The following is a 14,643-nucleotide window of genomic DNA, read 5'->3' as shown; positions in this document are numbered from 1 at the left end:
AAAAGTGGGTGTATGTAGTCGGAAGTTGCTCAAAATATATTGAAAGTGGTCCGGGGGGCCAAAGCCCCTAAAAGTTCAACAATTTATGTGTTTTTAAAGCTTATTTGTATTCAATTGATTTTAGATATGTAGAAAATACAGTACATATATATTCTTTCTTTCTGATGCATTTGTGGCTTTCCTCCGAGGCATTTGGGTAGTGGGTGGGTAAGGTGTTACCTATGCTCCTGGCATTGACTTCTCCCAACTTGGGACCCCTAGCATGATTATGTATTATCACCACCTTATATGGGCAAATCACAACTAATAAATAAACAAATGTCATATTTGAATATCACAGAACTGTGTCTTTATTCAAATCATTTTTCAGTTTTTCATCATCATCATGTATCATCATCATCATCATCAGTCCTATTGGTGCCAGTGTGATTGGTGCATAGGACCTCACTGATGTTGTCAACAAATACTTAAAGAGAGGTTAATTGTATTTGCAACATCTTGTAGAAGATTACATTTTAAACCTTCTGCTCTTTTGGCTGGGCGCTTCCAACAGCATGGGTCTTGGCCAAGTGGTCGGTGAACTCCTGGTACGGTGATTTGACGAATACAGTCTCCTTCCACATGTCGGGTGTCAGATACGAATACGTTTTTGCAATGGCCTCAAAAGTTGCCTTGGCTAAAAAAAAAAAAAATCAATGAACAATGTTATTAACACGGTTTAAAATAAAAGCGAATTGTGCATCTTAAATCATGCTGAAGTAATAATGTATAATTGAATTTCTGGTTCAGAAACGAGGAATGTATTGTCCGTAATTGTGCTAGGCACTGGGCATACAAAGAGTTTTCATCATCTACCATAAATGACAAGTCAGTGATAAACAACATAATTTTCTACTTTGATGACATCAACATTACACCCTTTGTTAATCAGTTATTTTACAATATTAATACTAGTTTGAATGATAAATTCACTAACTGACCAAACCCTTAAATATTAGCCCTCACAACCCTTCCCTTAGACAATTAAAAACTCATGATGTTCAAGAAATCAAAATAAAAACAGTATCTACTCACCAAAGTTACCAAGGGTGGCAGTCTGGCCTGTTGCAGAGGTGTAACAATCTTCAATGCCAGCCATAGTAAGCAACTTCTTAGGAACTGGAGCGCTCACAATACCAGTTCCCCTAGGCGCAGGAATAAGGCGTACAAGTACGCTACCACATCGGCCGGTAATCTACAAGCGAAAATTCAAATAAATCATACAAACATTAAGGAATTCCTGGTTATTTTGGCCTACATATTTTGAGCAAGTCTAGTAACAGGAAAGCAGTTAAACTTACTCAAGTTGACTTTGCCTAACTCGAATAATTTTGCATGCCAAATTGTTTTTTTATAAAGTGATGATCTGAAAGTCGAATGTTATTTAAGTAAAACAATTTTTCAATGCCATTTTTGGGCAAGTTCAACTGTACATGTTTCCAATGGCCTCAATTATATTCTTGGTTATTGCCTTGGTTAAAATGAAAAAATGAAAGTTTAAATAAATGATGTATATAAAAATTAATTAGTAATTCATGATATTCTAAATCATTATTATTTAACTAATAAATAAATTAATATTTTACTAAGCTACAATATATAATGCTTAAATTAAGAAATAATGTATAATTTAATTTATGGTTCAGAAACGAGGAATGTATTGTCCGTTATTGTGCTACTGTAAGCACTAGGAATACAAATATTTCATCATCTACCATATTAGATAAGTACTCTCAGCTGTAGGTCCAGTGTACACAATCACACACACTAGCTACGTAGGGACTCGAGAGGACAAGGATCGACCATATCGACAGCTTCAAAACAAAAATTTAACAGGTAAATTACCTTGCAAGGGACTGTGTGAGGTTTACCAATCTTGTTACCCCAATAACCACGACGGACAGGAATGATGGAGAGTTTTGCCAGGGTGATGGCGCCACGAATGGCTGTTGCAACCTCCTTGGAACATTTTACACCAAGACCGATATGTCCATTCGAATCGCCAATAGCAACAAAAGCCTGCAAGATATCGTCAAAATAAATCAATATAATTATTTTATATTACTGTATGTCATCCCTAAGCATGGAGCTATTAAACAACTAGAGTGCTGACTAGGCAACGAAGCAATGTAGAGTGTGTATATGTACCATCCAAGATGGCCACCATAGAAAGCTGCCACATAGTGTACATATTATAACCATAAATAAATTAATCATTATTATTATTATTAAAAAAAATTATTAAAATATCGTAGTGGAGTATCTGATTTAGAAATATAGCACTGAGGAATGAAAATTGAAATAAACTATGTTACACTCACGCGAGGCAACACGCAAGTTTCAACATGTGGGTAACTTAGTTCTAGTCATAGAGCTATTAAACAACTAGAGTGCTGACAAGATGGCGGGGCAATGCAGAGTTGTGTATGTGTACCATCCAAGATGGCTGCCGTGGGAAAGCGCCACCTTCAGGCTTAGTATACATATTATTACCATAAATAAGCCCTCTGACTGAATATTATTTCATAAATAATAATTAGTATTGATAATGACAAATTATTAAACTGTCGTAGCCAAAAAGAGGCCAAGTAGAGCATCTTATTCAAACATTAAAAAGAATTAAAATCGTGTACATCACACCCATACACCGCAACGCTCGAGTTTCAAAATTACAGGTAACTAGCTGTACTGAACTTTAAATTGTACTGTAAATTGAGGGCGCCATTGAAAATGATAGTGCTCAGGCGAAATTTGACTGGCTGAATCTATGGCAGCCATCTTGGATGGTACACACACACAGCTCTGCGTATTTCGAACATCGAATACATTGCTGTTAGCGCTCTAGTATTCTTATTATACCTCTATGGTTCTAGTTAAGTTTCATAGGTAAATTGAGAGTGCCATTGATAATGCTTTTTGTGAATTTTTATTGGCTGAATCTACAGCAGCCATCTTAGATGTTACTGTACACACACACAGCTCTACGTATTACGAACATCGGATACATTTCAGTTAGCGCTCTAGTATTGAGTTTCGCCGACTTCACAGTTCAGAAACGATAGACAATATCCCTCAAAGTGCAAAGCACTAGGGATGGGGAATCGAATCATCATTAACTATGAATACATAGAATCACTAAAAAATTTAATGAAACTGAAAGCTTACAAACTATGCTGCAACTTAAGAGGTACAGTATACATTACTAAATTCATTTAATTTACGACTGTGCAGTAAAATTAAGGTCAGATTGATCAACACCTTACAAGAGTAGCCAAAATGATTTTTGGATTGGTCAACTACTACCACTGCCTTTTTAATAATTATACAGCAAAAAAAAAAGTCCAATGCAACTTGGCTTCATCATTAAATCACATACACACAGTATCAGGGTGGTAGCTGTAGAAAACTAAAGATGGGTGGTAGACATTTTAAGGGTGAGTAGGTGGATAACAACATTTGGTAAACTAATTAATAAGAGTGGATTTTATATTTTACATTGTAGTTTTTCTATTACACTCGAGTTGGTTAAATAATTTCTTTTATATTTTAAATTAATTTTAAGCTTTTGACTGATAATGTTTACATATTTTACATTCTCATCCTGTAATTGGTGTTTACACTGTTGGATTTGCAATAAATAAAATAATAATAATAATAGTACCTTAAATCGAGTTCGTTGACCAGCCCTTGTCTGCTTCTGAACAGGCATGATTTTAAGAACCTCATCCTTCAGAGATGGCCCAAGAAAGAAGTCAATGATATCAGCCTCTTTGATTGGCAAAGAGTGAAGGTATATCTCCTCCAGAGACTTAATCTTGCGGTCTTTCACCAGACGACCTAACTTGGTGACTGGCATCCATTCCTTATCCTCTGCCTTTCCTCTGCCTCTACCACGTCCGCGGCCTCTTCCTCGACCTCTACCACGGCCGCGGCCTCTTTCGCCACTACCAAACCCGCCACGAAAACCCCCTCTATTTCCACCGGCTGATTCTCCGTCTGCCATTGCTGTGATGGAAATATCAAAGTTACTAATCTTAACAACAGTGTTAATAGACAGTGTGTCAACGGTTTTCCATTTATCCATCCATCTACTATTTAGCCTTTCGTAAAACTTCCAAAACAATCAGTACATAACATAAAAAAGAAATGTAAATTACCAAAGCAAAATTTACAGAAAAGAGAAAATTTAAGGAGGCAAGAATAAGTAAAGGAATGCAATTAAGCTTGTCCATCTAGGTGCGCGTCTATAGCAGGGGTGAACACTTGTGGGTTGGGGGGGGGGATGGGGGCCATACTAGGCTTAGTAAGGCCCCTTAATAAGGGCGCATAGAAAAAATTATTAAATTATCACTCATTAAAAAAAAAAAATTGATGAGGGAGGGCGGGTTTAAAAAAAATTTTTTTTAATCGGAACAATAGATTATTTTGCTTTTGTTTTATGAGGGAGAAACTGTTTATATTTGGTCTCTAATAGTAAATATTGTATAAAAACTGGTTTAATTTTATAGTTTTTTAAAGAAAATATATTTGAAGTCACAAAATTGCATTGTTATTTTTATGCTGTTGAAATAATTGATGAGGCAAAAAAATATATTTTTTTTTTATTCCCGCATCAATATTTCCCGAATTTTTGATGCGGGCAGGAGTGATAATCTAATAAATTTTTCTATTTGAAGAGGAAAATAAAAAAGAAAAGGGAAGCACAGGACATCATTCCAAAACAAGCTAATTTTCGATTTAAATTCCATATACCAAAGTGCCTCAAATTAAGCACCACCTCCCCACTTGGGTGCTGCTAGGCCTACGCACGTCATGCCCACCTCTCCCTACTCGGTCGGATTTGTTTCTTTTTGCTCTATTATGGTCTAGGCCCTAGGCCTAACCCTGTCTTATTACTAATTTATAGATTGTAAAATAACATATCACTATCAGTCTTATCGTAGAGGATTTTATCGTTTTCCTTAATTCATATTTTTCATATTCCTACTAGGCCTAGCGGTGTAGGATCGTTTCGGCCGCGATGTATGTGTTCTATCTATCACACTGCAGACGAAACCGTGCTGATAACCCACCAATAAAACTCTACAGGAGGCGTGTTCCTCTCAATTTAATTAACCTTAAATTTATAATTTCACAAACAAATTTATCACAAAATATTCATACTTTGTAGCTAACAAAGCATTCAAACATATAAAGCCATTGACTGCATTCTAAAACGATTTCGGATTTCAACGATTAAAAGACATTTTTATGTGCTTAAAAATGTAACTGCCACTTACGTGTTTCTATGAAGAAGAAAGAACGATGGTAGGGGGGGATAGGGGGGGGGGGAAGGTTGGTGGGGGGGGGGGGGGGGAAGGGGGGCCATGCTAGGCTTAGTAAGGCCCCTTAATAAGGGCGCATAGAAAAAATGATTAATTTATCACTCATTTAAAAAAAAAATTGAGGGAGGGCGGGTTTTTAAAAATTCTTTTTTAATCGGAACAATAGATTATTTCGCTTTTGTTTTTATGTGGGAGGAACTGTATATTTGGTCTCTAATAGTAAATATTGTAAAACTGGTTTAATTTTATAGTTTTTTAAAGAAAATATATTTGAAGTCACAAAAATTGCATTGTTATTTTTATGCTGTTGAAATAATTGATGCGGCAAAAAATATTTTTTTTATTTCCGAATTTTTGATGCGGGCAAGAGTGATAATCTAATTAATTTTTCTATTTGAAGAGGAAAATAAAAAGAAAAGGGAAGCACAGGAGGACATTCCAAAACAAGCTAATTTTCAATTTAAATTCTATATACCAAAGAGCCTCAAATTAAGCACCACCTCCCCACTTGGGTGCTGCTAGGCCTACGCACGTCATGCCCACCTCTCCCTCCTCGGTCGGATTTGTTTCTTTTTGCTCTATTATTATGGTCTAGGCCCAACCCTGTCTTATTACTAATTTATAGATTGTAAAATAACATATCACTATCAGTCTTATCGTAGAGGATTTTATCGTTTTCCTTAATTCATATTTTTCATATTCCTACTAGGCCTAGCGGTGTAGGATCGTTTCGGCCGCGATGTATGTGTTCTATCTATCACACTGCAGACGAAACCGTGCTGAACCCACCAATAAAACTCTACAGGAGGCGTGTTCCTCTCAATTTAATTAACCTTAAATTTATAATTTCACAAACAAATTTATCACAAAATATTCATACTTTGTAGCTAACAAAGCATTCAAACATATAAAGCCAATGAATGCATTCTAAAACGATTTCGGATTACAACGATTAAAAGACATTTTTATGTGCTTAAAAATGTAACTGCCACTTACGTGTTTCTATGAAGAAGAAAGAACGATGGTAGCGCCACCTAGAGTTACGTGAAAATTATTACCATAGTGCGCCCTCAGGGTTACTGAATAGTTTTTATACTGTAGTTACAAATTTTCGAAATATTTTTGTCGAAATATTACGGAAAATTAAACTCATTAAAAATGATAATCTGTTTATTAATGCTGATTGAAAACGCTATTGAAAAATACAATAATATTTTCTAACTATTATTTTATCTATTTCATTAAGTATACTCTACATTATAAAGATATTGTAGACCATGACTATCATTATTATTATATTACTAAAACCTACCTTTAGGGGAACTTAGTCAATGGAGAAATTATAGAACAATAAAAAAAAACGACGTTAAGGGAAAAATAAACGACGTTAAGGGGAAAATAACAAGAAAGATATTCCCCTTAAGTCCGAATTAGCGCGTATTATTATTATTATCATTATTATCATTATTATTATTATTATTATTATTATTATATGGCAGTTATTTGTCAAATTTTAAAAACACAAACGAAGAGATGCCTTGATATCTGTTTGCATTTAAATAAATAGTACATGTACCTGCACTACTAAATTCAAGAAGGAAATGTAATAATGAGATGACATTCCAAAAAAAAACAAAAAAAAAAACGACAAGCAACTCAAATTTCAAATAAATAAATTTATTAAAACATCCCAAATTTCATTCAATAGAATTAAATTTTATATATTATACAAAGTTAGGATAAAATCATCATCAGTGTATTATATTTATGTATAATTCAATATTTCATAACATTTTCATATTTCATAAATATTGGCTTACCGGTATTTAGAACCTATGACAATATCAAATCATTTACACTATTGTCTAAACACAATCCTATGCCAGCATTATTAATTTCTATACTCTAAGCTCAGCAGATTGCAACAACGTAAACACACATTAATAATTGAATGGAGAATTATAGTCATCTTATTTATTGGGTGTTTGCTGTTTGCTTTGAAAAACAAAATTTCTTTCTAAAAAACTCTTCCACTTCCTTCAGTATTTACAACTGGTAAAGCTCTGTCCACACTATCAAATTTTCTTTGACAAAAAACTGTTGTATGCCCATATATAGTCATGATGTGCCTATATATGGTCATGATGTGGCTATATATGGTCATGATATGCCTATATATGGTCATGATGCGATGTCATAACCAAATAACAACTGTTGTATGCCCATATATAGTCATAATGTGCCTATATATGGTCATGATGTGATGTCATCATGACCACAAGAAACTGTTGTATGCCCATATAGTCATGATGTGGCTATATATGGTCATGATGTGATGTCATCATGACCATATATAGGCATGTCACATGTTTGGGCTGGACAGGGCTTAAGAGACAGCTGAACTCAAGTACAGGTCTCCCTCCAATTAAAGACAACTTTTGGGACTGAGGTTTTCCATGGTAATTAGCAGCTTTAGTCTCTAATTAGAATAATAAAGATAAAAGACATTTGTTAATTTGGGACTGCAGAAAAGTTGTCCTTAATTGGAGGTGGTCTTTAATTGGAGGGGTCATTAATTACAGGTAGTACCAAGTTAGTATTATTACTATCATTATTAAGTAAGTAAGTATGAAAGTCACAATACAATTGGTATATAATATTATAACAATACAAAAATTACAAAAGCGTAATAAGGAAACAAGGTTTAACAAAGCAATTCAATTTAGTTGTTTCCAATTACTCGTAATAAATTGCAGCACTGTCTAATCCTAGCTCTTTTATATTTCATGCCAACTTAACATATATTATGAAAACAAAATTATGGTGCTACATTACTGTATTTTAGTATTACTTTATTGGATAGCGATTCATTGTTAAATTAAATTTTAAAAAATCTCTTTTGATATAAACGAAAATCAAGAACATCCAAAATTAAGTGTGTAATAACAAAGATTATTTAAAATCATTAAAACAAGTTTAATAAAATTTAATAAAATAATAATGCCTAAAAGCACACACAGAATTCACCTTAGCTTGCATGCAAACAGCACAGTTATTTTCTGACATAAGAATGGGAAAATATTGAGCACTCTGATTGGTCAATTTAATGGTAGCATAGTCTGCAAGATGATAAATGTGTGCATAATGGTAAAAGGGTATTTTTCTCACTGCCTTGAGAGGCAAAATTTGCACTAACAATGCGTACACACTAGTGAATTGTGCTGAGCTTGCTATCACGTGAGGTTGATAACTGAGTTGAATTTCCTTGAGGTGGGCTTGAAGTACTAGGCTCCAAGTTCCATTTTGACAAATGACCTCACAAGTGGATCATGGATTTTTTTCAGTATATCTTTCACTTCTTCCTCCTGAATACCGTCTGGGTAATAATTCTGAAGTTCTTCGACGTACTTAATCCACACACAGTGTACACAACCGGTTTCACAACACGTTTCAGGATCTGGGGCGATTGGTTTACCAGATTCCTCATGAAAAATGGGCGTTTCTGAAAGTTCTGTTGCTTCCTGTATCTGATTATTACTCCCTGAGCAGTAAAATTTTACCATCATTTTACGTTGCACTGTTCCTGACTTCTTGTTTTTAAAATTCCAATTAAAAGATTTCTTACTGCATAAGAAATTGCATTGATTTGAATATTTGTTTCTGAGAAATGAAATATTGCACATTTTTCTTCGTAAAATATTATTTAAAATGCCTGCCAGCATTGTATAGAAAGGCCGCTGATAGAAATTCATACTGATGACCTGATGAACAGCATTCCGGTCAAAGCAACGCCTCTTTGTAAACACTGGGGTACCAGCTGACTTATAAGTACACTTACTCCGGTAAAAAGAACAGACAGATATGTTATTAAAACATATGTAAAAATCCGGCACCTGAGCTGATACAATCTGGTGTCTTGAGACTTTCCAGCTACTTCTAGCTGACCAATTCATCGTTGTAAATATGGCCTGGTTCATCTTGAGAGCTGGAAAACTGACGAAAATGAATAACAGGAATTTTTGTGTTTTGAAATAGATCAGGTTTGTTATTCAAATTATGCATACCCTGTATTAATTTGAGTTCTGATAAAATTTAATATAAAAAATAAGCAGGTACCTGCATCAAATTCATATAGCTGTTCAAATAAAATCAATCAAAAAGATTAGATTTTAGATGGCAGTATATATTGTCAAACACGACCGTTAGAGAATAAGGAAGGTAATGACGGAACAAAACTAAAAACCTGAACACTATTTTCCCAATTATTTTACCCAGTCCCTACTCGGCCCATTTTCTAGGATAAACAATGCAGTGGTTCAACTCTTTAATATCACACGCCGCGTACAAATGACTGACGTACCCAGCTGGAGGCTAGGCCCTAGTAGGCCTATTTCGATTTACGGCGACCATAAAAAAAGTACATAAAGTAGGCTTAAAACCAATTTCATATAGCCTAAGTGATTGATTGTATTAATTAATAAATCAAATATGTCCACGTAAACAAAATCAATATTTTATATTTATACAATTTACCTGAGAATTCAAGTCCATTACGGGACAACAAGTTATTTCGACCAAAATTATTGTTTTAGTTTCTGACTACAGAACAACTGTACTGTTTTTAGCGGTGGGTCTAGTAAACATGAAAACAAGTATACTTACTGTACTGCGGCCCAAGCAAATATTTTTCGGATCATTCATCGTTTGGATTTTAAGTAATGGGCTAGATTATAATTTACCATAATTGTGCTGATTTATAGACCAAGTGTTACGAGCCGTTTCAATAGTCTGCTATATTTAAATAGAGCAGAATTTAGGGAGGGCATATGCCTAAGCCTAGGCTAGTCCGTCTTTTTTCTCTCTTTACACATACAATAGATTCCTCTTTTTTTTGTAAACGTTTGAGGGCGCGAGACGTGGATATTTTACATGTGAAGTGAATGGCGAATGCGTGCTAGCTTACAGTAGATACTAGGCCTAGACCTATCATTGAATACAAGCTAAAAATACAATAATGGGAAGACAAAAAAAGATAAAGGCAGTGGATCCGTTTGCGTCCACCACTCGAAAGGAAAGTTTAAATCAGGAGTAAGTCTGGACATTTTTCTTTGTAATACTTGCACTGATGTTTTGTCGAGGCTCTCGCGAGGGTAAAAACGGCGAAGGGTCACCTTCTCCGTTCAGTCGAAGGACGGTCGCTATTGTATTCTGGTCGATTGGTCCCACCTTTTAAAAGTTGTGTTGACTTGTCAATCTCTTTAAAGTATGAAAAACGTAACCGAATTCTGATATAATAAATAATTATAATCCTATGCAAGAAAAAAAAACTATTCGAAAGAATTCATTTTGTACAAATATTTTGTTTTTCAGTTCTAAAAAATGGAACAATCCACCAAAAGTTAGAGATCAGAAAGCTTCGAAACTGCATCTGATTATGGTGCAGTCAATGGAAAACATGAAGAAACCAAAGAAAAAGAAAGGTCCTGATACGACTAAAGGTAAAACACTTTCTCCTATACAGTATTTCCTAAAACATTTATAAAAATAAATAAATGATATTATCTAATCATTTTGCATTGTGTATCCAATAAGCACTTGATAAAATCAATTAGAATTGATCAAATTTAAAAGTTACACATGAAGAATAAATAATATCAAATAAGTTTTAGGCGCCTAATTAAAATTATATTGTTCGTTTGTTAATTTCTTTCATAGCTGAGACTAGCCTGCAGAAAAAATTGAAGAAACGACCTGGAGAGAGTAATCATAGATATATGATGAGGTTGAATTCAGAAGCTTGCACTCTGCTCAGCGCCACTAGGATGCAGGAGCGAATCAAAGGCAACTCCGAGTTCCTACCACCAAAGAAAGGGATGAGTGACAGAAAACGAGAGTATGTCATACGTATTATGTAGCAAGGACATATATATATATATGAACATCATGCTGTGTGATTATATTTCCCATTTCCAATGTTTAATCATTTTTTTTAACGATTGGGTGATGGTCTCTGCCTGAAAATTCCCCAAAATCCTGAAATTTGAAGTTTGATTTCTCAAACTATTATTTAAACACTTTTATTTTTAAACCGCCTGTAACTTCACAGAAAAACGTCGGATTTAAATGAATCTTTCACCATTTTATAACTTTCATTTTACTGTCTCTGTATTAACTAAATTTTTTGAGAGGAGTGACCAATTTGTCTTGTCTTTGCATCATATAGAACCTGTACTGTCATGTTGAATCATTAATTATATAGTTCAAATAAAATAAAAATTATTTTTGCAATTCTCTTATACTGTATATACTGGCAATGATAATTCAAAAACGTCTTATATGAATTGCTTATTTAAATGTTTTTTATTGATATTTAGGAGACTGAATAAGAAAAGAGAAAGAATGAAAAAAAAGAAGGTGGATCATGATATGGTTATGAAAGAAAAACAATTTTTTACTGGTAAGATCCTTTCATTTTATTTTTTAGTATAATAATGATTCAAAATACACAAATGATATATTCAAGATAATTAAAGGATTAAAGGCTTCGATATTTCCACTAAGGTATATACAGCAGTCCAACAGGACCACATACCATCACACTGTTTTTATGAGATTGCATTTAGTCTGATTACTTGTTGATGGTTAAACTTAATAGGGAATTTGGTATAGCATGGTTTCCATAAAATTACTTCACTGTCGCTCCAGTGTTTTCAATGCAATGGTTGTACTGTGTAGCAGTCCCCAACGCAATTGAGAAAGTTCTCTGATTTGACCAACCAATCAGCATCACCGAAAGCTGTCTGTGATAGCATGTTTAATTTGTAGAAAGGTACTGGCTATTATTTACTATGGATTAAATTCATTTCCTAGAAGCTATCTTTACGACTTCTTATGCGAATGGAAGATTAATGGATCATCACTCAAAAACAAACCTTAAGGACTATTAAAACTAGATTGTATTCATGACGTTAAGGGCAAAAAGGCAAGAATTTGTGCTACACGACTATGGCCATGTTTTTTGCCTTCAGTAACATCGTAATTGCATATGATTTACTTCTCTTATGATTCAGATCATGTAAAATTTGGTGAAGTAACATCTAGGCCTCCAGAGATTTTGGCAAAACCAAGAAATAGTCAAGTAGCTGATGGCAAAGTAAGTACAGTAGCCATATTTAAACGGCCCCTCCCCCCTCATTTTGAATAAACGCCTCCCCCAAATATATGCCCCGGGGTTATTTTCCCCTTCAATAAACGCCTCCCCCGGAATGACTGTAAATAAATCTAATGAAAGCAACACTATTCACAGAACATTCTATTAATATTCTAGTCAAGTAGAATTAAATTTTTCTAACTTGGTTGGAATCAGTAAATATTAATGATCTTGCAACAACACATTTTGACGATAATTATGTGATGTAGTTCCACATTTACAGTGAAATTAAGGGGTCTTTATTTGAGTAGTATATAGGTAACTATTTTATACCAAAATAAATGAACACTTTCCTCCAATAAAAACCTTCTCAGTCTAAGCTGTCCTACACCGAGGCCATGTACATGAATAAAAAAAAAAACAGCAAAACAAACTGATTAATGTCACTTCGTGCTGTAAAATATTATTTGATATTGAGTCCTATTATATTTGGTTTAATCAAATAACTGTCTGTTAAACATTATGAGCACTTTGGCCCTCTGGTTATAAATTGCAACTATTGATATTGAGTCCTATTATATTTGGTTTAATCAAATAACTGTCTGTTAAACATTATGAGCACTTTGGCCCTCTGGTTACAAATTGCAACTCTATATCATATTGACAATAAAGTGAATAATAAAAATAGGGCTTTTGATGGTGATAATAAAGCTGTGTCCAGACTACCAAATCTTATTTGATAAAAACATGTGACATGTCTGAATATGGTGATGATGACATCACATCATGACCATATATAGGCACATCATGACTATATATGGGAATGCAACATCTTTTGGTGGTGATGATGACATCACATCATGACCATATATAGGCACATCATGACTATATATGGGCATACAGCAGTTTTTTTATCAAAGAATATTTGATAGTGTGGAAAGGGATTTTGATAATGATGATAATATATATTATTTGCCTTACAGCCTGGAAGAAGAAACCTACTGTTAAAGAATATATTAACAACTGATAAAGTGAGCAACTCAAGCCGTAATTTAACGAAATCAAGTTCAGTAAACGCACCACGATTATCAGAATCTAAACGGATTATTCAACAAACCAAAAAGAGGAAAAATATGTCAGAAGCAGAAAAGAGACAGTTTGACGGAGCGCAGACAGAAGCGATTATGGCTTACAGAAAAATGAAGTCAGAACAAGCTAAGAACTCAAAAGAAAAAGTAAATAAACCAGCCAAGGACATGAGTATATTCTAGCACTATGATGGACATCATTCAACTTTTTTTAAAATAAACACTGGAATCTTGCATGGCACCGGTATCCACTGCCGTCCTGAAGATGAACAAAAAAATATAAAATATAGAATCAAACTGGCTTCCTTAAACTTCTTTAGAGTTGGTTTCATATTAAGAATTGTACATTATGTACAAGAGAGTAAGGAGGAGTAAAACAAGTTGATGGGATTGTTATTACACCCCAGGGACCCAGAAAGAGAACAAGAGTTTGAAAGGGGGTTACTCAGTATTTTATGTACAAGCTTGTTTAAATGAAACACTACAACTGCATGGCATAAGATATACATATAGGGATTGTGCAAACTGCAAAGCGTAGAATAAACGTACATTATTTAAAATACACAGAGAGGTCACGATTCTGACTATTATTTTGTGTCACGTTTATTCTGTTTTCTAAGACAAAAATCAGGCCAGGCCTGACTTAATAGACTTCCTAACTGCCACCCTCTTGCAGTGATATCATAATACAGTACAGTACAAATGTCGAGCGCTGGTAACGGATATCCACAGCATAAAAATCTAACTACAGTTAAAGTACAGTATGATATGCAAAGTATTCTTATCAATGAAGACACTGAAACTTGTACTGTAGAAATGAAATTTATTTCAAAAAATTCTATAGTAATAAATGAAGACAGAAAAAACTTGTGAAATGAGATTAGTTTATTTAAAATATTCTGGGTTTTATTAATACAAAATAGCACACTAACCTTAGTGATGAGCAATGTTACATGCTGTCTATGTGAACTACACTACACCCTCCAATTCGATACTCCTCTAATTTCGAGACCCCTCTAATTCAAGACCAAATAAGACATAG

At 34.1% G+C, this 14,643-nt stretch overlaps 3 protein-coding genes across 4 annotated transcripts; 1 reads left to right on the top strand and 2 right to left on the bottom strand.

The window, feature by feature from the left end:
- Positions 1-321: 321 nt before the first annotated feature.
- On the bottom strand, positions 322-4,138 carry LOC117103800 (40S ribosomal protein S2). The gene is made up of 4 exons (XM_033244423.1): positions 3,701-4,138; positions 1,885-2,058; positions 1,075-1,234; positions 322-676 (listed from the first exon to the last, which is right to left on the bottom strand). Exons 1-4 carry the CDS (start codon positions 4,121-4,123, stop codon positions 516-518), a joined length of 918 nt encoding a protein of 305 aa, XP_033100314.1. The 5' UTR covers positions 4,124-4,138; the 3' UTR covers positions 322-515.
- A 3,537-nt stretch (positions 4,139-7,675) lies between these two features.
- LOC117103795 lies at positions 7,676-10,212 on the bottom strand. 2 transcript variants are annotated; one of them, XM_033244417.1, is made up of 2 exons: positions 10,026-10,212; positions 7,676-9,356 (listed from the first exon to the last, which is right to left on the bottom strand). In XM_033244417.1, exons 1-2 carry the CDS (start codon positions 10,058-10,060, stop codon positions 8,648-8,650), a joined length of 744 nt encoding a protein of 247 aa, XP_033100308.1. In that variant the 5' UTR covers positions 10,061-10,212; the 3' UTR covers positions 7,676-8,647. The 2 variants fall into 2 exon arrangements, 1 of the variants encoding a protein (XP_033100308.1); XR_004444660.1 differs by lacking the exon at positions 10,026-10,212 and adding an exon at positions 9,897-9,995 and having other exon boundaries at positions 9,225-9,356.
- Positions 10,213-10,263: 51 nt separating this feature from the next.
- On the top strand, positions 10,264-14,171 carry LOC117103794 (coiled-coil domain-containing protein 137-like). Its single transcript, XM_033244416.1, has 6 exons — positions 10,264-10,451; positions 10,734-10,861; positions 11,079-11,256; positions 11,738-11,820; positions 12,434-12,516; positions 13,497-14,171. Exons 1-6 carry the CDS (start codon positions 10,378-10,380, stop codon positions 13,782-13,784), a joined length of 834 nt encoding a protein of 277 aa, XP_033100307.1. The 5' UTR covers positions 10,264-10,377; the 3' UTR covers positions 13,785-14,171.
- The last annotated feature ends 472 nt before the right edge of the window (positions 14,172-14,643 follow it).

This window comes from Anneissia japonica, unplaced genomic scaffold (genome assembly GCF_011630105.1).
Source record: "Anneissia japonica isolate Jap-2015-1 unplaced genomic scaffold, ASM1163010v1 scaffold1883_len165119_cov152, whole genome shotgun sequence".
NCBI lineage: Eukaryota > Metazoa > Echinodermata > Crinoidea > Comatulida > Comatulidae > Anneissia > Anneissia japonica.
This window is presented reverse-complemented; position numbering and strand designations above follow the sequence as displayed.